Source organism: Dendropsophus ebraccatus, chromosome 4 (assembly GCF_027789765.1).
Source record: "Dendropsophus ebraccatus isolate aDenEbr1 chromosome 4, aDenEbr1.pat, whole genome shotgun sequence".
Taxonomy (NCBI): Eukaryota; Metazoa; Chordata; class Amphibia; order Anura; family Hylidae; genus Dendropsophus; species Dendropsophus ebraccatus.
This window is the reverse complement of record NC_091457.1, coordinates 120,184,466-120,209,419: the sequence shown is the minus strand read 5'-3', so window position 1 is coordinate 120,209,419 and position 24,954 is coordinate 120,184,466. Positions and strand designations below refer to the sequence as shown.

The 24,954-nt window shown below is 42.5% G+C and overlaps 1 protein-coding gene and 1 long non-coding RNA gene across 2 annotated transcripts; both read right to left on the bottom strand.

The window, feature by feature from the left end:
* Window positions 1-978: 978 nt before the first annotated feature.
* Window positions 979-17,181, bottom strand: UBA3 (ubiquitin like modifier activating enzyme 3). Its single transcript, XM_069967925.1, has 16 exons — window positions 17,164-17,181; window positions 16,465-16,545; window positions 14,609-14,691; window positions 14,329-14,409; window positions 14,042-14,085; window positions 13,412-13,476; window positions 12,224-12,379; window positions 10,179-10,281; window positions 7,518-7,631; window positions 6,667-6,720; window positions 5,349-5,385; window positions 5,177-5,258; window positions 3,685-3,785; window positions 3,147-3,210; window positions 3,010-3,064; window positions 979-1,067 (listed from the first exon to the last, which is right to left on the bottom strand). Exons 1-16 carry the CDS (start codon window positions 17,179-17,181, stop codon window positions 979-981), a joined length of 1,227 nt encoding a protein of 408 aa, XP_069824026.1.
* Window positions 17,182-17,809: 628 nt separating this feature from the next.
* On the bottom strand, window positions 17,810-23,573 carry LOC138789910 (uncharacterized). Its single transcript, XR_011362811.1, has 3 exons — window positions 23,534-23,573; window positions 23,395-23,433; window positions 17,810-17,978 (listed from the first exon to the last, which is right to left on the bottom strand). It is a non-coding gene; the product is annotated as an uncharacterized lncRNA (long non-coding RNA).
* Between the last annotated feature and the right edge of the window lie 1,381 nt (window positions 23,574-24,954).

Here is a 24,954-nt window from a genome sequence, read left to right as displayed (position 1 = left end):
ATACTTCTCCCATATAGTAAGCTGCCATAAAGAGATGAGTGTGGTAGTTCACTATGCTCAGATGAGCCTTACTGTCCAAATGTCCACAGGTATCAGAGGACTCTGATGTAAAAAAAAATGTTCCCACCTCCACCAGCCTCATTAGTTTACACCTGACAGGACAAGTTCACTGAATCATGCTGCAGGAGCCATAATTAAAGGAAATCTGTCAGCACCCGAGCTGTACCTAAGGAGCTGACAGTGTTCTGTAGTTGGAAGCCCCCTAGTGAGGATGTTACCTTTTAGTAATTTGTCCTACTGTAATAAAGAGTCAAAGAGGAGTTGTGGCTCAGTGTTTGTACCTCACCACTCCATCATCTTCTTGAATTACCAATGCTTCCCGGCCTCCTGCTCACTCACGTTGTCAGCCAATATCTGCCAACAGAGGACTGATCTGCAATTATGTAGGTGCTGACAGATTTCCTTTAAGTGCTTATGAAACCAATACCCCAGTGCACTATAGGTACAGAGCTATCTCCTTGCAGATTCTCCTCACTCACACACACACACACACACAAGGTAAAGAAGGTTTTATTCTGCCTAATTACATTGTTTACAAGTCTCCTACAAAACACTTTACATGTTTTGCCATAAGAAAAGAACATACATAAAACATACAGGCCTTTATACAGTACACAGCAGTTATCAGACTAAGCAGAACACTGTACATGGTGGATTTAAAATGCTCCGGGGGAGTCTTTAAAATCGGTTTCTTCCCTTTCATAAATAATTGCATAATGGGGACTATGTTACATGAGCATTTTACTGACCATATGGATGGACAGCCAATCAGAAATTCATACACCGTCATGATGCCAGCCACCGTTACTGGTTTTGCCTTCCTTCCCAGTGCATATTAGTATCATAATTTACTGCAGTCCTGTAGTATAATTTAATAACTAAAAGTGGCCACAGAGATCACATCCTCGGTCTGTCTGGCTAAGTTGTGAAATGAAGCTTGAACAGAACAGTCTGTGGTGTGGTAATGTCAGCAACGGCAAGCTCCTGTCCATCGACGAGGCCAAGCTCTATAGAGGAAGAAAATACAAGACATTTCATAGGATCAATGGGTTTGGTTACAAACTGATAAATGTAGCAAATATGCCTAATGAATGAAGAGAGCCGGTCAGATGTGTAGAGAAAGAGGACAACACAAAAGTACATGCAGGAAATACAAACATCATAACACAGAAAATATATCAGAACAGCTGAGTACAATAGGAATAAGCTAATCCTGCATTGAAAGTTATTTATAGTTTTATCCCATAATTTTTTTCTAGCAAAAGTCAATGTTTTAAAGTGTCCTCATTATATAAAAATAATAATATGGCATATGTAATATGTTGATTTTTTTCATATTTTTATTTGTATAATGGGGAAGGGGGTACCATAAATGTCTATTGGGGCATTTTTATATATATATATATATATATATATATATATATATATATATATATATATATATATATATCTCACACACACATATATGAGTCGGATGGGAAAAAAAAAAAAAAACACCACGCGTTCCGCCGCCTAGCGGCTTCCTCAGGGATGTGCGGCACATCCCTGAGGAAGCCGCTAGGCGGCGGAACGCGTGGGATGACTTTCTTCTATATTGTTCTGCTATATTGTTGGACTGTATATGTTGATCTCTTTAACAGATCTGTCTAAGCAGAAAAAGTGAAGACTTTAAATTGTACATACAGTCCAGGGTTAGGTTGGTTGTTTAGTCCCAGCTGGAACGCCAGCGGGACACATGTTGACATTTTAAGTGTTTTTAATGTAGAGTAGTATTCGGGGTTTGTTTCCCTTCTTGTAACACTCCTGCATAATTGTATTTATGATAGTGCTGTAATAAAAGATTTTTTGATGTGCTACCACTTTGTGCATGTGCTTAAGTTCTTTAGGAGGGTATATATGCAATGCTCTGATATAGTGATGAATGCAATGCCATAGCGTTTGACAGGACGGAGGTAAGTGGCTTACCCCCGCCTGTCGGTACAGTCAGTCAGTGATAGGTGCTTGTCCTGTCACTGACTACCTTAAACGCTGCAATCACTATACATTGGGGCATTTAAGGGGGTTAATAACAGGCAGCTGCAGGACCGCAGCTGTCTTTCATTATGCCGGGGTCTGGGGACAGTTAAGTGTGCAAAACCGATAGCATTCAAACAGCCCTGCACACTTTAAAATCCCTACACAATCTGGAATGTTTATATACACTCCTGCTGCATGTGCAGCAGGGACGTATATAGCTGTATGGCTGACGTGAAGGGGGTAATGATGTAGACAATTTAGAGTAATTTACTGTGTTTCTATTACAACACATCTTTTTATTAGACCAGAATGTTTCTTTTGCCTCCATTCCAGATCAGATTCTCCTAATAGTCCATGTTGATCCCTAAAGGGAACTGGTCAGAGGCTTTTGGCTTTTACTAATTAGATTCTGTTTGTCACTGCGACAATCAATGGACATGAAATAAAGATAAAATGCCTATAGGACTGTATTTGAGATGGGACTATGGACTAAACATGGTCAATTAGTGACCATTTCCCACTAATACAATTATGCTGCATGATTTAAAATAACAGCAGATTTCCTAGTTATCAAACCGATAGCCGGTCCTTAAAATAGGCCAATAATGTGTCATCAACAGGATGTAATGCCAAGGACCACGACAACCAGCAGGTGGGACTGTAATGCTACATGGTATGAAAGGGCCTCTGTTATTCTATAGTTTACACATGTACTTACATTGCATATCTTAAAAACAACAAGAAAAAAAATAACACGTTACGGTGCGTTTACACCTACAGGATCCGCAGCAGATTTGATGGTGCAGATTTGATGCTGTGTTCAGTTATTTAAATGAAATCAGCTGCGGATCCGGTAAGTTAATCAAGTTCACTCATTTAACAATTGAAAATGACTCATTTGAAAATTTCCATTATACATTTATCAGAAATTACCTTTTAAAGTCTTGCATAGATTAGGTCTTGTTCGTTCTTCTATAGATGCTACCGTCTGCAAAGCACAGGGATGTTTTAAGCAATTGCATGTATCCAGCTTAAAGAATACAGGAAGGAGTCTCCACTTATATTTTTACCTGTAAATAAAGGGTCTTATTCTTCCCATCCAGAGTTGCTGTGATTGCTGGAGACTTCATTTGTCTACAGAAAACAAAGAAATGTTTTTTTTTTTACTGGGTTTGGTAAAGTCTTTATAATTCTACCTGTTGGCTAAAACACTCAGCAATTACCCCATGAAGAAACAATTCTGAAGCATCTTTACATATAAACTTGAATAGTGGTGTTCCCCCATCATTATTCCTGAAAAGAGGATTGAATTAACTGGCTACAACAGCACATCTGAGAACAGATGCTCCAAAAGGCAATACAGGTAGTCACCAAAGCTGACATGTCAGGCAAGTAGACTGGTTCACTCTACGGAAAGGGTCAATGGACTAGCCGGAACTTGCTGAATGGTTAGTATTGGAAACATATTCCTATTAACAGAGCTGACTGCATTTCTACCAGTGTTAAATATCTTTATTATCTACTTGGTGCTTGTCTTCCTAGTTAGAACTAGGCACTGTGATGTCATCATGAATCTATGAAGGTCATGCCCTTTCTTTCATGACTTACAATGATGTGTCATTTATTAAATAATCCAAAACCTCTTGAAGTTTAGCTGAGGAGGGGAATTGTATTTCCTGGGGAAGTTGGCTGCAGGCAGGGCAGTTTTCCTGTTAAAAAAAAATATATAAGAGGATTTATAAGCAAGACTTCAGAATTAAAACCACAAGTTGTGCTACCAAGTCAATTCCCCCCCCCAAAAAAAAAAAAATAAATAAATTGCATTACAAGATGGTATATTCGCTGCTTATATTCAAGTGGGTTTCTAAAGTTTTAACTTGTTAGGACTGAGCCTATTTTGGCACACAGGGTTTTTTGTTTTGGTATTACCACAATAAGCCATAACTTTATTTTTCCATCGACATAGCTGCCAAGGGTTTGGTTTTTGTGACTCAAAATCTGCAATGGTTTCAGGTACATATAACTTATGGACTAAACTTTTTGGTTAGCTGCTGGGTGAACCACGACACAGAGCTGGAGGCCTTGACTCTGTACACTATGTTGTGGTTGTGCCAGGACATTACAACAGCCCTGCTGCTGTTCACATATATCTATAACAAAACCAATATGAAGGAAGAGGGAGAAGGACGGAAAAAGACTATTCTGCTGTTTACTGTGCAGTTAAAGAATTGTGTCATATTGGTTCCAGCAATACTATATACCGTAAAACTGCTCTAGAATACCACTCTTGTATCCAGACCAGATTTTGTGTAATAGATTTCCAGCCCACCATACATAATCCATTGTGGCCATTTTCTTTGAGACGACCACTCCCATGGAAGATCAATTTTTAATTAATTTAGGAGGGTCTTCTTATAGATAGTTTAAAGGCGTTATCCAAGTTCAGAAAAACATGACTGCTTTCTTCCAGCAAAAAAAAAAAAAAAAAGTACTCGTCTTTAGTTTGGGTGTGGGTTTTACAGCTCAGTTTCACTTATGTGTAATACCACACAAAACCTGGGGATAGGTGTGGCGGAAGCGGCTGTGCTTATTCTAATTCTGCATAACCTCTTTAATTGTATGTGAAGGGGGAGAGGGGGGGTTAACACTTTTCAAAAATATTTCTAGTGTTAACAGGGAACTATGTTGCCAAATCAGGTAATGTATCCACACCAGCAATATAGAACTGTAGCACTAGTGAGTACATAGGTAAGCAGACACCAGAATAGAATATTAAGAGTAGAGATGAGCGAACCGGGTTCGGGTTCGTGTCGATCCGAACCCGAACGTTCGGCATTTGATTAGCGGGGGCTGCTGAACTTTGATAAAGCTCTAAGGTTGTCTGGAAAACATGGATACAGCCAAAGATTATATCCATGATTTCCACATAGCCTTAGGGCTTTATCCAAGTTCAGCAGCCACCACTAATCAAATGCCGAAAGTTCGCTCATCTCTAATTACGAGTCTTCTTTGGACAAATCTAGACAGACCTGGAGAATGCACCAAGGTGCGACCAGTGGAGAATGAATGGTTTACTGTAACTGGACACCATATAACGTACCTTTCTTTCTGCCTCAAAGGTGTACGTGTACAAACCATCCACATCATTGAATACCAGGTAGTTATTCAGTGGCGTATAAGCACTGCCCCACAAAGAAAAACAAAAAATCCTTGTTAAAATGTACTGAAGTCAGGAATGGACCTATGGAATAAATCTCAATCACTTTATTTACCTGGTGGCTATTTTGAATACTTCGGTGGCGCAGGCAGCTGAAAAGACAAATGCAGCATTACATATCACTGTTGTTACACTTCCATTATAGTGACATCTGACCTGTCCATTGTAAGATAACACACAAAAATAATACGTGTTACACTGACATGTTGCAGGGATTCTTCTCGAAAACATATTTATTGGCAGAGTAATGTTCAGTTGACATTGGCATTTATGAGGTGGGTCTAGGTTTCCGTGCTGCTCTTGCCATCAAAGTACTGGTAAAGCTGAGAGTATGCAGCACTATTCCTACTATGAAATTACTGGAGACCTAGAGGGCCACATTAAATAAATGTGCCAGATATGCTTAAATGGGGTTCTCCGGCAAAAATCTTTTTCTTTCAAATAAACTGGTTTTAGAAAGTTATATAGATTTGTAGATTTACTTCCAGGACTTAGGTGCTGCATGTCCTGCAGGAAGTTGTGTATTCTTTTAAGTCTGACACAATGATCTCTGCTGCCACCCCTGTCCGAGACAGGAGAGGTTTTCTATGGGAATTTCTGGACAGCTGCTGTCTCACATTAGGTGGCAACAAAGAGCACTGTGTCAGAATGGGAAGAATACACCACTTACCACTTCCTGTAGGACACACAGCAGCTGATAAGTACTGGAAGACTTGTGGTTTTTAAATAGAAGTAAATTACACATCTATATAACTTTCTCAAATCCGTTGATTTGTAAGAAAAAGATTTTCACAGGAGTACCCATTTAAGGAAGTCGCTTGCGAGAAACTTCTATAGGAGAGTTTTCTAAGCACTGGGGAGGAGAAGCAGTAACCATCACCCATTGTCACTGGTGGTAGATCCTGTGTAGTCTTTATACTGGTGTTCCCCTTCTACTGTAATCCTGACTGTGATCATAAAGAGGAGAATGCTGAAAAGTGATCTATTGATCTAGTGCCAGCAAATTAGTAGGCTTAGTGGCCACAAAGAAAACTGCAAAATTTAGGGATATAGATAAATAGATATCCCTAAATCTTGTATAGATATATAATTTATTATTACATACACACTCTTTTTTACTATAGATAACATGAGAAAGAAAGTTAACCAACATTTTTAGAAACTTTATATTTATGAAATAAAAGAAACTATTTAGACAATAACTCAATTTCTGACAATATGTTCCCTTTACAATTGAATCAGAATTCTCTGTTGTCCACAATCACTAATCTAGCAGGGCTACCATGGTCCTAGTGTGAAGACAGCCTTGAAGAATGCAGAATATTGTGTAACCATGTTACTTTTATTACACTAAACATTTTACTAGTCTTTACCTGCGATTACTGCATTTGTAGACGCTACAGCAGGGATGATTCTTTTCACAACACCTTAAAAAAGAAAATCATTATACACTGGACATAAACAGGAAGAATGTAACGGAAATGAGGTTTGTGCAACAGGCTGATTACATCTTTCTTTCACTGAACCTTATAAGACCTAAGGCTGGCTTCACACATTTAGAATTTTGGTATTTGTAACCAAAACCAGGAGCAGATACAATATATATATAAAGCTGAAAATCACTACTATGTGTGAACCCAGCGTAAGGGTGGAGGATACATATTCTAACAAGGCTGTGAGATGTGAGAAAACTGCCAGGCTACAAAACTAAGGATAAGCTTATCTAACAAAATTATTTATAATAGCATTTCACTATTTTTTTTTTTTTTTTTTTTTTTTTTTAACAATTCACTAGTTCTTATTACCAAGCTGTACTGTCCTCATATAGGCCAATGGAGGCTGAAATAGGGATCTTTATTACACCATTGCAATTTCCATTGGCAAATGAGGGGAAACTATTTTATAGTAAATACTAGAGATGAGTGAATTTACAGTAGGAAAGAAGAAGCGATTCATTTCTATCTGTATTCCGCTCATCGGGCTGCAGAGCTTTAAAGTGTGTTCAGCTCCATGCTGCTCCTCCCCAGGTTCAGGAAAAAAGATGGATCCAGTCCTGGAAGAAGTTTCTCAGGATGAGATTCACCTTTTCCCAGAACCTGGGGAGAAGCTGCATAGAGCGAGCCGATGAGCAGAATGCTAGTAGGAACAAAGCGATTTGCTTCGTTCTTACTGTAAAGCAGATTTGCTCATCTCTACTTACATTACTTTTTTTTTTAGTACTCACCCTGAGTAAGTCTGTATGTTACACCTCTGATATTATATTGTGCTGCCCTCTCCAAAGAATTTTTAAAAATCCATTGAATATGTTCAGGGTCATCTCCATCCAGCTGTACACCTTCTGCAGAAAAAAAAAAAACAGCATTGTAGTAAAATACTTTACAAAAGACATGTAGAAGAAATAGAACGCAGATGGCCCAGAGCTAAAGGTCACAATGAACTTTATACTGATGTCAGCCAAACCCCCCACCGGCTGTGCAGAATTTTCATGTGTATGGGAAGGACGGGAGAGATAACTATCGCGAGAGCGATCATTCTACCAACAGTTATTGAAGGTGTATAGGCACCTTTAGGACACACAAATCTTGTCAATATTTTACAACCCCAAGGGCATGTTCATACTGAGTAAAAAAGGCGGAATTCTGCAGCAGAACTCTCTGCCGCAGAATCCCGCCTGTCTCAGTGCGACACTGCTTCTCTATGGGAGAGTGTGTTCTCCTCCGCGTGCGCTCTCCCATAGACAGGCACACTGAGACAGGCGGGATTCCGTAGCGGAAAGTTCCACTGCAGAATTCCGCCTGTTTTACTCACCCATAGGCTAGTGACAAACGTAGTTTTTAAAAACACTGCACTTTTTATTTTTATTGGCCAAAGCCAACTTACACAACATTAGGAAATACAAAAAGAAAAGACACCTTCCTGCGAAATCCACTTCTGGCTTGGGCCCAAAGCACTGCCACAAAGACTAGTGGTCTTCTAAGACACGCTGTGTGAGACACCACACGGGTACAACTCTGCCTGACCGCAGGTCTGATCACCTGGGCTTGGATCATCAGAATCACAATCAGGTCAGGACACAAAAATGTGGTTGTATTACAACTAGAGATGAGCGAACCTGGAGCATGCTCGAGTCCATCTGAACCCAAACTTTCGGCATTTGATTAGCGGTGGCTGCTGAAGTTGGATAAAGCCCTAAGGCTATGTGGAAAACATGGATATAGTCATTGGCTGCATCCATGTTTTCAAGACAACGTTAGAGCTTTATCCAAGTTCAGCAGCCACCGCTAATCAAATGCCGTTCATTCGGGTTCAGATGGACTCGAACCCGAACCCGGTTCGCTCATCTCTAATTACAACTATGTAAAACTGGCCTGAGGTAACTTTCAGACTGTAGTATTTTGCATCAGTCTTTATAAGGCTAGGTTAATGCTTAATGCATGGCCTATGTTTGCTGCTATACACTGCTGCATACCTGAGCCTATTCCACCGGACGATTACCGCTATTGCAAAAGACCTAAAAACGTTCACTCATTTCCATGGAACGATAATAGTTACTTATGATCGTATTTGCGATCGTTTTCTCTTCGTTATTGCGTTCGTATCTACTGTGAACGACCGAACGACGTCTTATTCAATGCGAACGTTTTGCGAACAAGCAATGATAAAAATAGGTCCAGGTCTTATAAAGCGATCAACGATTTCTCGTTCGGTCGTTAATTGCATTTCAACCGAACGATTATCGTTTAGATTTGAACGATTTAACGATAATCTGAACGATAATCATCTGGTGGAATAGGGCCCTTACCCATTCAGTCTACTAATGACTATGTTTATTTCATTTCTAAACATTTACAGTAATTTATCAGTAGGAGAGTAAGAGGCTGAGCTTTTCATTCATAGAGTCAGGCAACTTAACCTTATTAAAGTAAAACAATAGGATGCGCTATGTACACATTTTCGCTCACATATTTTGGCACATAAGAGCAGAAACATGAGGTATGAACCCTGCATTAGCTCTAGGCTATTCTGGGACTTTTTGTCACAGCTGATAATAGTTGATTTTAACTAAGCCACCACTGCAGCCCAACAGAATAAGTTGATACAATACTTTGGACTGCAGCTATCACTTCATAGCTTAAAGTGTCACTGTCGTTTAATTTTTTTTTTTTCCCAGAAATAAATAGTGCAGGCGATTTTAAGAAACTTTGTAATTGGGTTTATTAGCCGAAAAATGCATTTTTTTATCATGAAAAAACAGTTTGAGGCTCTCCCCCTGTCTTAATGGCTTGCTTATGGAGAGGGGAGGAGAGAGATGAGAGGCACCAAAACAGGACAACAAAGTTAATCTACAGTTAATCACCCGGCTATCCCCTCTGACAGTCAGCACTGACCTCTCAGACCTCTGAATAATGCTGTCACCAATCTCTGTGTTGTGTAATCCTTTGTTCTCTGCTCTCTGCTGTCGACTAACTCCCTCCTCCCCCCTCCCCCCTGCACTCTATAGAACAGACAGGGTTGTGTCTGATGCAACAAGTCACAATTTCCTGATATTTTGCAGTGAATGGAAAAGAGGGAGGGGGGGACCCGGGAAAAGGCTTTTTGAATGCGGATAATGGCATATTTGCCTAATAAACCCAATTACAAAGTTTCTTAAAATCACCTGCACTATTGATTTCTGCAAAAAAAATAAATAAAAAATACAACAGTAACTCTTTAAATCAATCCGCAGTCCAACAAAAAGTCCCAGTGTAGCCGAGGCCTAACCCTGTCATCAGGCACCCACAGCATACACATAAAACACAAACAACATACAGAAATACATACTGCCCAGTGCTCTTAACAAAACAGGAAGATGCTTACCACCTGACAATAAAATTACTTTTCATACCTCCAAATGGCTGTTCCTTTGGCCACTGCAATATCCGGACATATTCTATACAGTGCTCTGGCAATCTGGGCATAGACGCAATCGTACACATTGGGAAATTAATCTGGAAAAGCAACAATAAACACAAAACTAGTATATAGAATAAATCGGTAACATTTTAAAGTTTTTTTTTCAACAAAGATTAATAGCATAAATGCATAGTATTAGTGATAAGAAACTTTGTAAAATATCAAAATGTCTCTTTCTTAACTTACCAGGCTCCTGTTTTCCTCCCCCCTTAACCTATTCAGGGTATGTGCACACTATGGAATATCTGCAGAGACTTCAAGCTGATTCCGCCGCGCCGGCAGTCGCTTGGAGTTCTGCCCGTTCCATGCACTTAATGATATTTGCTGGTTAATTCCACCTTCTGCCCAAAAAATTTACATGTTACCGGCAAATATAATTGATTCTATGGTACATGTTAGGGCTGGGCGGTCACTGGCGTCGGTTAACCGACCTCAACTCTGCCAGTACGGTATCTGCGGTATTTCCCCCCCCCCCCCCCCGGCGGCCGCTTGCTCTGCTCCCCTCAGTTAATTCTTCCTCGCGTTTCTAGTCCTACGCTGCCCGGACAACTATTCTGCTGTCTGGAGCGGAGGGGGCGACACTCGGTCCAGGACTAGTTAGCATCACCCTCGCATTTCTACCTGCTGAGCGCGGGGTGCTGAGCATTCTGGTGCAGGGAGAGAGAGAGGTGCCGGGGTGGAGAGGTGAGAGCTGTAAAGCTGATGCTCCGATTCACCTTCCGATCCCAGCCAGGACGCACATATGCAGGCCAAGGGATTGAGGATCCTGCTGCGGGGCTGAAGAGGAAGGTTGGAGAACTGACAGGCTGCATCCAGGCGGCAGCTCCCCCTCCAGTGTGTGCTCATCGTTGCTGCTGCCGGGCGGCTCACTTCTCCTAGCTTCTCTGGAAGCTGCACAGTGTGCCCTGCCCCCCCCCCCCCTCGTGCACATACAGTGGCTGCAGGGGGTCAGGTATGGGTCGGCACATCCTCCCCCCACCGGGCACCGCTCTCTGTCCCGCACGCACAGGAATCCTCGGCGTCCTGTTATCTTTTGGCAGTGCTGGAAGCAGCCGTGTGTGACGCTCTGCCCGGGACACAGATACATGTTCAACACCAACACTTAGTGACAGGGGCCGAAGATTCCTGTGCGGGACAGAGAGAGAGGTGCCCGGTGGAAGAAGGAGGTGCTGACCCCAACTGTATGTGCGGGAGAGGGGGGCATATAGAGAGAGAGAGAGAGAGAGAGAGAGATAGGACTCCTATCTATCTATCTTATCTATCTCCTGTCTGTCTATCTCCTATCTATCTCCTGTCTGTCTATCTCCTGTCTATAGATAGATAGATAGATAGATAGGAGATAGTTAGATAGATAGATAGATAGATAGATAGATAGGTGGGTGCCAGCAGACGAATCCCAGACCTTGGATCAAGTCAGCTAGTAAAAAATACTCTGCAGCATGGTAACACAAACGTGGATTTATTCCATATAACAATGTGCAGCAAACTTCACAAGTAATACACAACGTTTCGGCATCTCCTACGCCATTTTCAAGTGGCACTTGAAAATGGCGTAGGAGACGCCAAAATGTTGTGTATTACTTGTGAAGTTTGCTGCACATTGTTATATGGAATAAATCCACGTTTGTGTTACCATCGGAAAATCGGGTTTTAAAAAGGGGTGTGGCTTTTAAAAGGGGCGTGTCATAATTATTGTTACCGCGGCTACATGTACGATAAACCGCGATATTGATTTAGGCCAATATCGCCCAGCCCTAGGACAGGTGGAATTACAAGTGGAGGTTGCGCGGCAGAATCTGCTTGTTTCTGTGGTGTGCACATACTCTCAACTCCGGAGACTCGCTGCGATGCTGGAAATGCAGCGAGTCTCAGGAGTGAGACCTGGCGCACTCAATGACTCAGCATGACCAAACCTAATGCAAATGACAGAAAGGTTTTAAGTTTATAAAAAAAAACAAAAACAACATGCTTCCTTACCTGTGGTGGGTACAATTCAAGAGTACACTCAACACATGCGGTCATTCCTGGTAAGATTACTCGGGCATTTCCTTTAAAGCCTTCTGTACCACCATCAATTAGAGGAATCACTGAATTTTGTTGCAATACTCCATCTTCATAGTTCAAAAGAGACATCTACCAAATAATATTGGTGATAACAATTAAATACACCAAAAAGAAATATCAACATACGAGGGTTACTTTTCCTTTACACTAGGTTTTAATCAGTTTTAATGAATTTTCTCAGAAGTTTCTCTGAACCACTTTTGGAATGTGTAAGTGATGTCATAAGCTTTGATCAGTGGGGGTCCAAGTGCTGAGACCTTCACTGCTCACTAAAAATAAGGGTAAGAAGTACCAGGTGCATAACCACATATTCATCTATTTCAGGAAAGCTGAGGAAACTAAGGGCACAACATCCAACCCGGAACTTCTGCCCATTTTGGCTTTGGCATCAAGAACCAAAAACTTCTGAAATGTCATATAACACTCAAAGGTTTTTAAAATTATAGGTATCCTTAAAAAGAGAACCTGACAGTGACAGACCTGTTACATCTATACTAGTAAACATAGCTGCAGCCACCAAAAATACTCTACCCAACGTATCAAACAGTGAAGCTTTTATAAGATGAAATTAATGTATTAATTATATTTATGCCCCTCCATACAGATTTATAGACGTTTGTTTGTCTCCATATTAATGTTAATCATTGATAGAACAAGTGAGCATCTATCCTGATCTAGCCCTTTAAGAAACAACTGGTCATTAGAAATGTGGAAGATATAAGTAAATAGAAAACACTCCTAGTGACCAACATGTTATATTTTAATTCTTTAGGTGTACCTGTTTCAAAAAACCTTTAACGTGTCGTAGAGACATGTCAAAAGTTTTGATCAGTCCCGGCCTGTGTGTTTAAACCCAAACCAATTGGGAGAATAGGAGTCGGCCTTCATAGAGTTCCATTATAAGCCCAACTCTTTTTTCTAACACAAAGCGGGGAGAGAACACGCTGCAACGGGTCTTCTCCTGGCTCGTTTTTTTTTTTCCCAATCGGTGAACACTCAAACTCAGAACGATCAAAACTTTTGACATCTCTCTATAACATATCAAAAGTTTTTTGAAACAACAGTGACTCTTTAAATAAGAAAAATGTATAGGTATTTTACCAGCATCCCATTCAGCCAGCGCCTGGCGATAATGGAATCCAAGCCACACACTATAATATGGAAATCTGAAAAGGGACAAATTGCAGAAAGATACAATTATGCTTAGAATAAACATATGTCCTTTAACCCCTAGGTGATATCCAGCATACACAGATGTGCACATGGAAAACATGAAGCAGCCTCTGTTACACGATAACAAGGTGCAGGATTATCATGGGAGCTAGAGGTCATAGGCTGCATTCATATGTCCCTAAGCAGGAAACTAGGTTTAATAAAGTAACTGTAAGGTCATAACAGAAGTCTGCAATGTATTATACAAGTCATTACATGTTCAATAACCTAGTGGGGATAAAGAAAAATAATGCCAGACTTATTTTAAAACAACTGCCGTTATTTGTCGTTAAATGATAGCCATCCAATAAAAACCTTTTGAGGGTGTGTGAACATAGCCTTATTGCTCTTTTATCAAAAAGACGCTTGTATGGCAAAATAGTAGCTACAGATCATCCATCAAAAAACAAGCCCACGTAGTCAAAAACATAATTCATATAAAAACACTGTCCCACAAAATAAAGTTAGTTTCTACATGCAAACAAAATACAATGTAAAGGAAATGTAAAGACATTTTACCTCTGTAAAAGGATTCATCAAAATCTTGAATCTTTTTATAATGTCTTGATTTTCCACGTGTTAAGGGAAACATGTATCAGATTATGTCAGTCTATGAGGAAGGAAGTCTTGATCTATCTTTTATAGACAGTACAGATCCTCTCAAGGATGAAAAAAGCCTCAGCATGCATGTACGCTCAGGGTCACATAGCACATCTCTGGGTTTTCCCTCTGCTGGGAATTTAAGCAACCATTTATAATCTGTGAGGGAATCTGGCCCATCATAATTCTAGTTCTGGAAAGGATACGGTGTGACACAACAGTCAGGTATTCTTCTGTTTATAAAATCAGCCGCCACCTCGGCTTTGGGTCTTCCAACATCTTTAGGCCTGAAAAGCACAATAAAAAAAAGTAATATAATGTTAGATGCAGAAAGGATGCAGTAATATATACCACTGATAAAAAAAATGTTCTCATACTCCTCTCAAAACATCTTAATAATCAGAAGTTTTTGCTATAATTAGAAGAAAATGTAGAGGAAGAAGAGAGTCGTCCTAACAATAACACAAAAATTACAGCATGACTTACCGGAACAAGAACTGTCTATTCAAATTTGAGACATCTATGGTGTCCATGTCGATGACATGGATCTGCCGAAACCCTGACAGGGCCTGATGAGTAGAGAAAAATGAAAAATATGTCACTGATATGAATCGTCCTGGTCACCTCTACCACTAAACTACTGTATAAATTAGAGACCTACAATAAATGGCCACCTTATTAGACACCCATTTAGTAGCAATTTGTAAAGGCATAAATCACACTAGTTGTTGAAACCGTTCAATTGGAATACTGGACCATGGGGACTGGATCGCTTCTCACAGCTGCACAAATTAAAGGGGTTGTCCGGCGGTCGGCCTTATTTAATACATTGCTGCTGGTGCATATAAAACAATAAACATGACAGTCGCTCAGCCAATCACTGGCAAAAAGGCTGTCCCATCTCAGTCAGCCACTGGCTGAGCAGGTTGTCACTCCCGAGACAAGTTCAACTCAAAAGTGGAGGCTCTGCAGTCAGCGGAGGACATTGGTGACACTAGAGGGGGACACAGAGGGAGCGCGGACAGGAAAAAATAACATGTTTATTGTTTTATATGCACCAGCAGAAATATATTTTAAAAAAACCAATCACCGGACAACTCTTGGACAACTCTTAAATGGAGGTTCTGACATGACCTGAACAGTCCGTTCCATCATGTCCATGAGATGCGGAATAAGAAAATCTAGATCTATAAAGACCAGCGAAGCATGGAAAACTCACAGTCATGTTCCTGGAACCAATCTGTAAATTCGCACATCTCTAATCCAAAATAAAGAAGCAAAGACCATTTTCTTTCATTATGGAGACCTAAAAGATGTCTCTTACAACATCCTGACCTAATAATCTCTGCAATAATTCAGATGTAGGGAATGTATTGTACCTCCTTCTACAAGGAGCAGACTACACATAGAGCCAAGCCCTAATGCATTAGCTTAATGTAGTCTTTACTAGAACGATCGATCCTACCACAAGCTGGAGTAATCTGCAGCCGGGGGAAGAACAGACTCCCAATGGTTGTCCCTATTGCCCTTTGCCCTGAAAAACTATAAATCACAGGCTATACGGAATTTGATATCTGTTGCGCCTGAGCTTATGAATATGTAATAAAGAATTGGATACAAGGCACCTCCACAAATGAACACAATATTCTGGACAGAGTGGATACAAAATGTTCTGCCGAGTGCAGGACCTGAGGGGGCTGAGCGTGACACAAATCCTGTCTTTATGTTCCCTGAATGGCTGCCTTACCCTTCAGATATAAAAATGTGTAGTCCTCCCATACAGATATCTATGTGGTATATTGCTAAGGCTATGTTCATGTCTATTCCAGATCTATTTTTTATGGTATGTCAGTAAAGTGTAGAATATCATTCCAACATGTGTACCCGCATGGGATACATTGAATGAAATCAACCGGACAAAGTATAAAAGTGATGACATTAAGGGTCCATTTACACAGAAAGATTATCTGACAGATTATCTGCCAAAGATTTGAAGCCAAAGCCAGGGATGGATTTAAAAAGAGTAGAAATCTCAGTCTTTCCTTTATGACCTGATCTCTGTTTATAGTCTGTTTCTGGCTTTGGCTTCAAGTCTTTGGCAGATAATCTGTCAGATAATCTTTCTGTGTAAATGGACCCTTAGTCCATTTCTACATGTAGGTGGCCAAGCTTTTCAGTCCCTCAAAAGTAAATAGATCTGTTTTGGGTATGCTGCAGTAAAGTAGTAATACTACTATCCTGGTTTGCCAACATATTTCACAGGGTGTAAAATTAGATGTGAACATACCCTCAACCAGTTGGCTATTGTACAGATAATATAAGCACATATGACAGAAAATTACCAGATTTTTGAGAAGTTCACACCCCAATCCCCCAGCTCCAACAACCAGGATTTTACAGGTTTCTAGGAGGAACTGTAGAGACTGGAGAAAGAGATTAATACAAACATGACTATAAGAGCCAACAATACATGACATATCCTACACTAGCACCATTACATGCAATGGAATGGTTATCATGCTATTACAGATGATCAGGTCAGCTACACATATAGAACTTTATAGAATAGTTGCACAAAAGCAACATGTCAACGTGACCATGAGAAGCTCTACTCCTATCTATACAACCTTTATATAAAGGGGAAAATAAAAAGCATCTGTATAGGTTACAGAATAACAGTAACAATACCCTGAGGGGCATGGCCACATTTGCACCACTTTCTTTATTGTGCCAATGTATAAAAATAAAAAAAGTTTGCAATTACAGCCTAAAAATCTCCAGTCCTGTGTCTACAGCTCTTATGCAAACCTGTGTGTCCACTATGCAGTTACACTCTCTTCCGCATCTTAGACCTCGTCCACACATCGTTTTTTTTCTCCTTGTAAATCAGAATCCTAATTTACAGACATAAAAAGGCCCATTGATTTCTATTGGGTCTTCCACATACCATTTAGAAAATTGATCCACTAATCATGCCACAAAATACAGGACCTGCACTTATACAGAACTTTTTGACATCCGGGTTCTATAGACAGTATCACCTTCACGACACAGCGCATGGTCCGTGACTGCAGGCAGCACATGCACCCATGCGTTATGGTTGTGTGAACGAGGCCTTAGAAAGTTATAAAAGACAAATATACAAATCTCCAACTACACACACTGGATTGGAATATAGTCTGCGACCATGGTGACACACAGATCTGTGCAGGAGCTGTATACACAAAATTATATGAAATATTTCATTAAAAATGTCTCAAAGGGTTTTTTTTTGTTTTGTTTTTTTGGAGCAATAGCACATTATGGTTGCAAAGCTGTCTATACTAATATGTCTAGCACTACCTGGTAAACAAAGCTGTTCTTCCTCTCTACAGAATAGCAGGTTACATTACCTTCCATACTGCCAGTCTTGCATGCTGGTTACTATACAATGGACTGGACTGGTTTATTAACACATAGGCAGAACAAAACATGACATAGTCTTAGTCCTCTTTCACATGCTCCATAGTGTACTCAGAGCTGCGGATGGCTGCATTCACACGTCTGAAATCATCCAATGGACACTAGTCATCCGGATCAAGGCCCTGTAACATATACAGACATGTGAATGGGCCCGTACTGCTGTCCGTAATTGTAGGTCAACAATTACAGGCACACTACAGAGCGTGTGAGAGTCCTCAATCAAAATTACTTGCAAAGCTACAAATAGATGAATGTAAATGTGGGGGTTCTCACTTCGTTGCTTGGTTCGAACTCGGGGTGTGTGAAAGGTCCTGATCGCTCGAGGAACTTCTTAACATGGTTCCAGCGACCTTCCCAGTCTCCAGTGTCCCCACACCCAACATCCACAGCCATTCTGCATAGAACACAGTACATTTCACTGACATTGTGTCTACATGGACATGAACTTTACATCAGAAGTTCTCAGGCTGCAATGACCGCCACCACATACACGAGCCCTGAAGTATGACAGCCGAGGAGCTCACTTACCTACCGCTCGCTTATAGTGAGGACGAAGCCTTAAAGGGGAAATTCAAGAACCAACAGATGACAAGGTGATTGGCAAATATTTACCCTTTAAATGCTGTAACCATTTCCACTATATGGATAGCTAAGTGGTGGTGGTGCAAAATAACTAGATGTCACCACCAGCACCGACCATATCAATGCCAGGTCCTGACACCCTCTATGTATACCGTGATCTAGTAGGACTGGGCACTCAGTAAAATAATATTTATATATATATATATATTCCCCTGCAACAATGTTGAGCTTCTAATGCCGCATTCACACATTCCATAGGGAACACGCATGTGGAATGCCTATAACGGAGTCCCTCTGCCCAGGCAGCATCTGTGATAAGATGCAGGGAACGGGGGAACTGCATGAATATGCGCTGCGCTGTAGTAAAGCAGACGCGAGGCGCTGTCATTACAGTGCAGGGCATATTCAGAAAGTTCCCCCACTCCCTGCATTTTATCACAGATGCTACCCGGGCAGGAGGGAACCAGCTACAGGCATTCCATGTCTGTTTCCATGCAGAACACAGAATGTGTGAATACGGCCTAAGTGTAGCCTCTAGATTACTGTGAACAACCCAAGATTCTGAAATCAGAGAGGGGCATAGGTCTCTGAGCAGCTCATGCTGGTGGGCCTGGCTGAGACCCCCTGTCCATCAGGGCTAATGGAACACTAGCTTGTGCACTGAAAGGAGCAGGCACATCCTTGTATCTGTCAGATCATTGTACAGGCCTCAGTCTGATTAAAGGACATGTCCCACTGACTATATAGTCATGTGCCATTTAGAGGGTCTGTGCAAGGTTAAAAACATGGCTGCTTTCTTCCAGTTCCATTCTTGACCATGGGATTGAATAGGAATGGCAGCTTAGACACGGCTAGGTCTAGGAGAATGCGGCCATGTTTCAGCCACAAAAAGAACAACTAAATAAACTGTGACTGTTTCCAGAATTGCGCCATTGTTATTTACATGATTCACTGTAAAGTATAAAAAGCATTGGAATTTATTGTCCAGGTCATCACTTTTACGCCAGTAACAGATATGCAGAGTTAGTTTTGTGCTCTTTGTACAGTATGCCCACAAATATTTTTTTGTTTATAATTTCTTTTTCAATATTTTTGAACTATATCAGTTTCTTTATAGGAACATTTTTATTATTTTGTTTTTCTGTCTTAACTGCTTATCTGATTTTATTTTATTATTTTTGTACTAGCAGACTTGGCTGCATGATATATTACTCTGCATCCCCCCTGTATTGTAGTGTTTTATTGACTGCCAATCTATTAGGCCTTGCAGGGCCCGATAGGTTAAAGAAAAAAGTGGCAGACCTGTGGGCCTATACTGTGGATACTATTGTAATTTGCTCTATTCCAGCTGCTGCACCCTTACATTCTGAACCCTTTCATTATGTGATCTCAGTCTGACCACCAACACAGAGCTTGCTCTCCTGTTAACAAGAAAATGATATCAGCATCTTTCTGATCCCTCCTGGCAGCTGTTGGACCCCCCTTCCCTTCCTCTGTATGTCATATACTCCTATGTTTGTAGCATCCATTTTTACCGTCGTGTTTGCTCAAAGTTATATCCCTGTACTAGTCAGGTACCATCCACAGGCTGTGTTTTTTTGTAGGGCTTAACCAGTGCGTAAAAATTTCTGATACAGGGAAAACAAAAAAACAAAACAAAAAAAAAGAGCTTTTTGCTTACCTTTCCGCACTCTCCTGGCATTCTTCTGCGGTGTCTGTCCCCACCTGCTCGCTCAGTTACTGGACACGGCACTGTCCAGTCTTAGTCAGTGATTGGCTGAGAAGGTTGTCACTCCTGGGACAAGCTCATCTCTGAAGTAGCGGCAACTATGACCAGTGCGCGCGTGGGGTTTTAATGGAGACAACGCAGAGGAACGCCAAGGGAGTGCGAAGAGGTAAGCATAGGCTCTCTGTTATTCTCCCAATATCTGCAGCACAGTATCAGAAAGTAGAGCTATACAGCCCGCCACTCCAATAAATGTACCCTGTGCAAAACACATTCTGTATATGGGAGCCTATGGATGAGACATGGCACAGTTCTGTATATGGGGGCCTATGGATGGGGAATGGCACAGTTCTGTATATGGGAGCCTATGGATGAGGCATGGCACAGTTCTGTATATAGAAGGCTATGGATGAGGCATGGCACAGTTCTGTATATAGAAGGCTATGGATGAGACGTGGCACAGTTCTGTATATGGGAATCTATGGATGAGACATGACAGTTCTGTATATGGGAGCCTATGGATGAGGCATGGCAGTTCTGTATATGGGAGCCTATGGATGAGGCATGGCAATTCTGTATATGGGAGCCTATGGATGGGGAATGGCACAGTTCTGTATATGGAAGCCTATGGATGGGGCATGGCACAGTTCTGTATATGGGAGCCTATGGAAGGGGAATGGCATAGTCTGTATATGGAAGCCTATGGATGGGACATGGCACAGTTCTGTATATGGGAGCCTATGGATGGGGAATGCCACAGTTCTGTATATGGGAGCCTATGGATGAGGCATGGCAGTTCTGTATACAGGAGCCTATGGGCCCTATTCCACCGGACGATTATCGTTAGCATAATTGTTAACGATTAACGATCTCAAACGACCGCTATTGCGAAAGACCTGAAAACGTTCACTCATTTCCATGGAATGATAATCGTTACTTATGATCGTAATTGCGATCGTTTCTTCTTCCGTATTTATTCGCTATTGCGTTCGTATCTATTGCGAACGACCGAACGATGTCTTATTCAATGCGAACGATTTGCGAACGAGCAACGATAAAAATAGGTCCAGGTCTTATAAAGCGATCAACGATTTCTCGTTCGGTCGTTAATCGTTAACTGCATTTCAACCGAACGATTATCGTTTAGATTCGAACGATTTAACGATAATCTGAACGATAATCGTCCGGTGGAATAGGGCCCTATGGATGGGGAATGGCACAGTTCTGAATACGGGAGCCTATGGATGAGGCATGGCAGTTCTGTATACAGGAGCCTATGGATGGGGAATGGCACAGTTCTGTATACAGGAGCCTATGGATGAGGCACAGTTCTGTATACAGGAGCCTATGGATGAGGCATGGCAGTTCTGTATACAGGAGCCTATGGATGGGACATGGCACAGTTCTGTATATGGGAGCCTATGGATGGGGCACAGTTCTGTATATGGGAGCCTATGGATGGGGCACAGTTCTGTATATGGGAGCCTATGGATGGGGCATAGTTCTGTATATGGGAGCCTATGGATGGGGCACAGTTCTGTATATGGGAGCCTATGGATGGGGCACAGTTCTGTATATGGGAGCCTATGGATGGGGCACAGTTCTGTATATGGGAGCCTATGGATGGGGCATAGTTCTGTATATGGGAGCCTATGGATGGGGCACAGTTCTGTATATGGGAGCCTATGGATGGGGCACAGTTCTGTATATGGGAGCCTATGGATGGGGCACAGTTCTGTATATGGGAGCCTATGGATGGGGCACAGTTCTGTATATGGGAGCCTATGGGTGGGGCATAGTTCTGTATATGGGAGCCTATGGATGGGGCACAGTTCTGTATATGGGAGCCTATGGATGGGGAATGGCACAGTTCTGTATATGGGAGCCTATGGATGGGGCATAGTTCTGTATATGGGAGCCTATGGATGGGGCACAGTTCTGTATATGGGAGCCTATGGATGGGGCACAGTTCTGTATATGGGAGCCTATGGATGGGGCACAGTTCTGAATACGGGAGCCTATGGATGAGGCACAGTTCTGAATACGGGAGCCTATGGATGAGGCATGGCAGTTCTGTATACAGGAGCCTATGGATGGGGAATGGCACAGTTCTGTATACAGGAGCCTATGGATGAGGCATGGCAGTTCTGTATACAGGAGCCTATGGATGGGACATGGCACAGTTCTGTATATGGGAGCCTATGGATGGGGCACAGTTCTGTATATGGGAGCCTATGGATGGGGCACAGTTCTGTATATGGGAGCCTATGGATGGGGCATAGTTCTGTATATGGGAGCCTATGGATGGGGCACAGTTCTGTATATGGGAGCCTATGGATGGGGCACAGTTCTGTATATGGGAGCCTATGGATGGGGCACAGTTCTGTATATGGGAGCCTATGGATGGGGCATAGTTCTGTATATGGGAGCCTATGGATGGGGCACAGTTCTGTATATGGGAGCCTATGGATGGGGCACAGTTCTGTATATGGGAGCCTATGGATGGGGCACAGTTCTGTATATGGGAGCCTATGGATGGGGCACAGTTCTGTATATGGGAGCCTATGGGTGGGGCATAGTTCTGTATATGGGAGCCTATGGATGGGGCACAGTTCTGTATATGGGAGCCTATGGATGGGGAATGGCACAGTTCTGTATATGGGAGCCTATGGATGGGGCATAGTTCTGTATATGGGAGCCTATGGATGGGGCACAGTTGTGTATATGGGAGCCTATGGATGGGGCACAGTTCTGTATATGGGAGCCTATGGATGGGGCACAGTTCTGTATATGGCAGCCTATGGATGAGGCATAGTTCTGTATATGGAGGCCTATGGATGGGGAATGGCACAGTTCTGTATATGGGAGCCTATGGATGGGGCACAGTTCTGTATATGGGAGCCTATGGATGGGGCACAGTTCTGTATATGGGAGCCTATGGATGGGGCACAGTTCTGTATATGGGAGCCTATGGATGGGGCACAGTTCTGTATATGGGAGCCTATGGATGGGGCACAGTTCTGTATATGGGAGCCTATGGATGGGGCACAGTTCTGTATATGGGAGCCTATGGATGGGGCATAGTTCTGTATATGGGAGCCTATGGATGGGGCATAGTTCTGTATATGGGAGCCTATGGATGGGGCACAGTTCTGTATATGGGAGCCTATGGATGGGGCACAGTTCTGTATAGCACTATATCTGCACACAGTGAATGAACCCATAGGCCTCCATTTAGGAATGTTCTAGCTGTGGTGAGACTACAACGCCTATCAGGCTGATGTCAGGGCTTGGTGGGGGTTCCCTTTAGAAGCCTATCCAGCCCCGGGTGCCATGAGGTGAGCCGACTACACACATACCCCTGATGAGTGACAGCTGACTCGCCCCTCCCCTATATACAATGGAGGGGGTGCTATGGCTTCCTCTGCTGTGTATAAAGCTTTTTTGTTTTCCTGGTTCCAGCCTGTCCATGTCCTCCCACCTCCCCTGTGCCAGCACTAACTTGTCAGACAGCTCTTCTATCCGCCTTCTTTTCTTCTCCCTAAAAGAGAGAGAGAGAATAAAAGAAGGGTTTGTAGTGCGCTCTCCTGCCTGAGACACGGGGGGAGACGGGGACCCTGACTGCACACACAGATACTCACGGCTCTACAGCATCCGCCATATTTGCCTCAGCCTCTCTCTCCCCACAATGCATCGGCGCCGGGGAGGCGTGGTCAGCGTAGACGGGCCATAAGATGCTGCTGCTGCGACCTGCCGCTGCACTCTCACGCGGGACTTTTTTTTCCCCCTTTTATTTCAATAACTTTATTAATAACACGGAGTAAACATAGCGCGAGTCACAGCATCTTTTCAGACATGGGAAATACGGCTGGAAGTAGAAGGTGTCGTGATGTAGCAGAATGGCAGCTGTATGAGAGCCGGCTACAGCGCCCCCTGCTGTCATAGTCATCACTATATGGGGCCTGCCTAAGGCTTTATGGAGACAGGCTATTATATTACATGTTATATAGTGGGAAATCCCCCTTTCTGTTCAGGCTGCTGGGAAAGCTGAGTGGCCACACTGTGGAGCCACAATGGTGTCTTCCATGATCAATGTATCCTTCATCACAGAGGTTGTAACCCAGGTTTTCCAGGCCGCCATATTTACCTTTCAGTGTCCTGGGAAAGCTGAGTAACACTGCGTGGAGGTGTAATAGAGAGGGCTGAACATTATCTTTGCCCCAGGCATCTTAGCCTTTCAGGAACCCAGGAAAGCTAGGTAACTGGCACACTGTATATAGAGAGCGTGTATAGCGCCACAAGACCGGGAGTCCATCATGTACGTCCCGTGTGCTTCATGGGTCTCCAAACTGCGGCCCTCCAGCTGTTGTAAAACCACAACTCCCATCATGCCTGGACAGCTAAAGCTTTGGATTGGGCTGCCCAGGCATGATGGGAAATGTAGTATTGCAACAGCTGGAGGGCCGCAGTTTGGAGACCCATGATCTGTCAAATCCCTCCAAGCCAAATAGGTAATATTGACATTTAAGGGGTATTCTGGAAAAAATGTACTTTTCTCCTATTCACAGGATAGGGGAGAAGTAGGAGATGGCGGGGGTCCGACAGAGCCAGTGGGGTCCGATGCGGAGATGGCCGTGGGGTTCAGTGGTCGGACCCTCACAATCTCTCATGTTTAGGGGAAAAGTTAATTTTTCCCAGAAAACCCCTTTAAGTCACCTGGGAAAGCAGGGTTACATCTTCTGTAAGTTTGCAACAGATGCCACAAAGCAACATTGTTTTGTGTTTTTTACTCAGACGCAGGGAGGCCCACTGGGGCTTTTGTCACACTGGAGGCCAGCCCCTAGTGCTCCATGCTTTGAGATTTGTAATTTACTTCTATTAAAAAAATCTCAAGTGTTCCAGTACTTATCAGCTGATGTATGTCCTGCAGGAAGTGGTGTATTCTTTCCAGACTGGAGAGCAGGAGAGGTTTTCTATAAGGATTTGTTACTACTCTGGGCAGTTCCTGCCATGGACAGAGGTGGCAGCAGAAAGCACTGCGTCAGACTGGAAAGAATACACC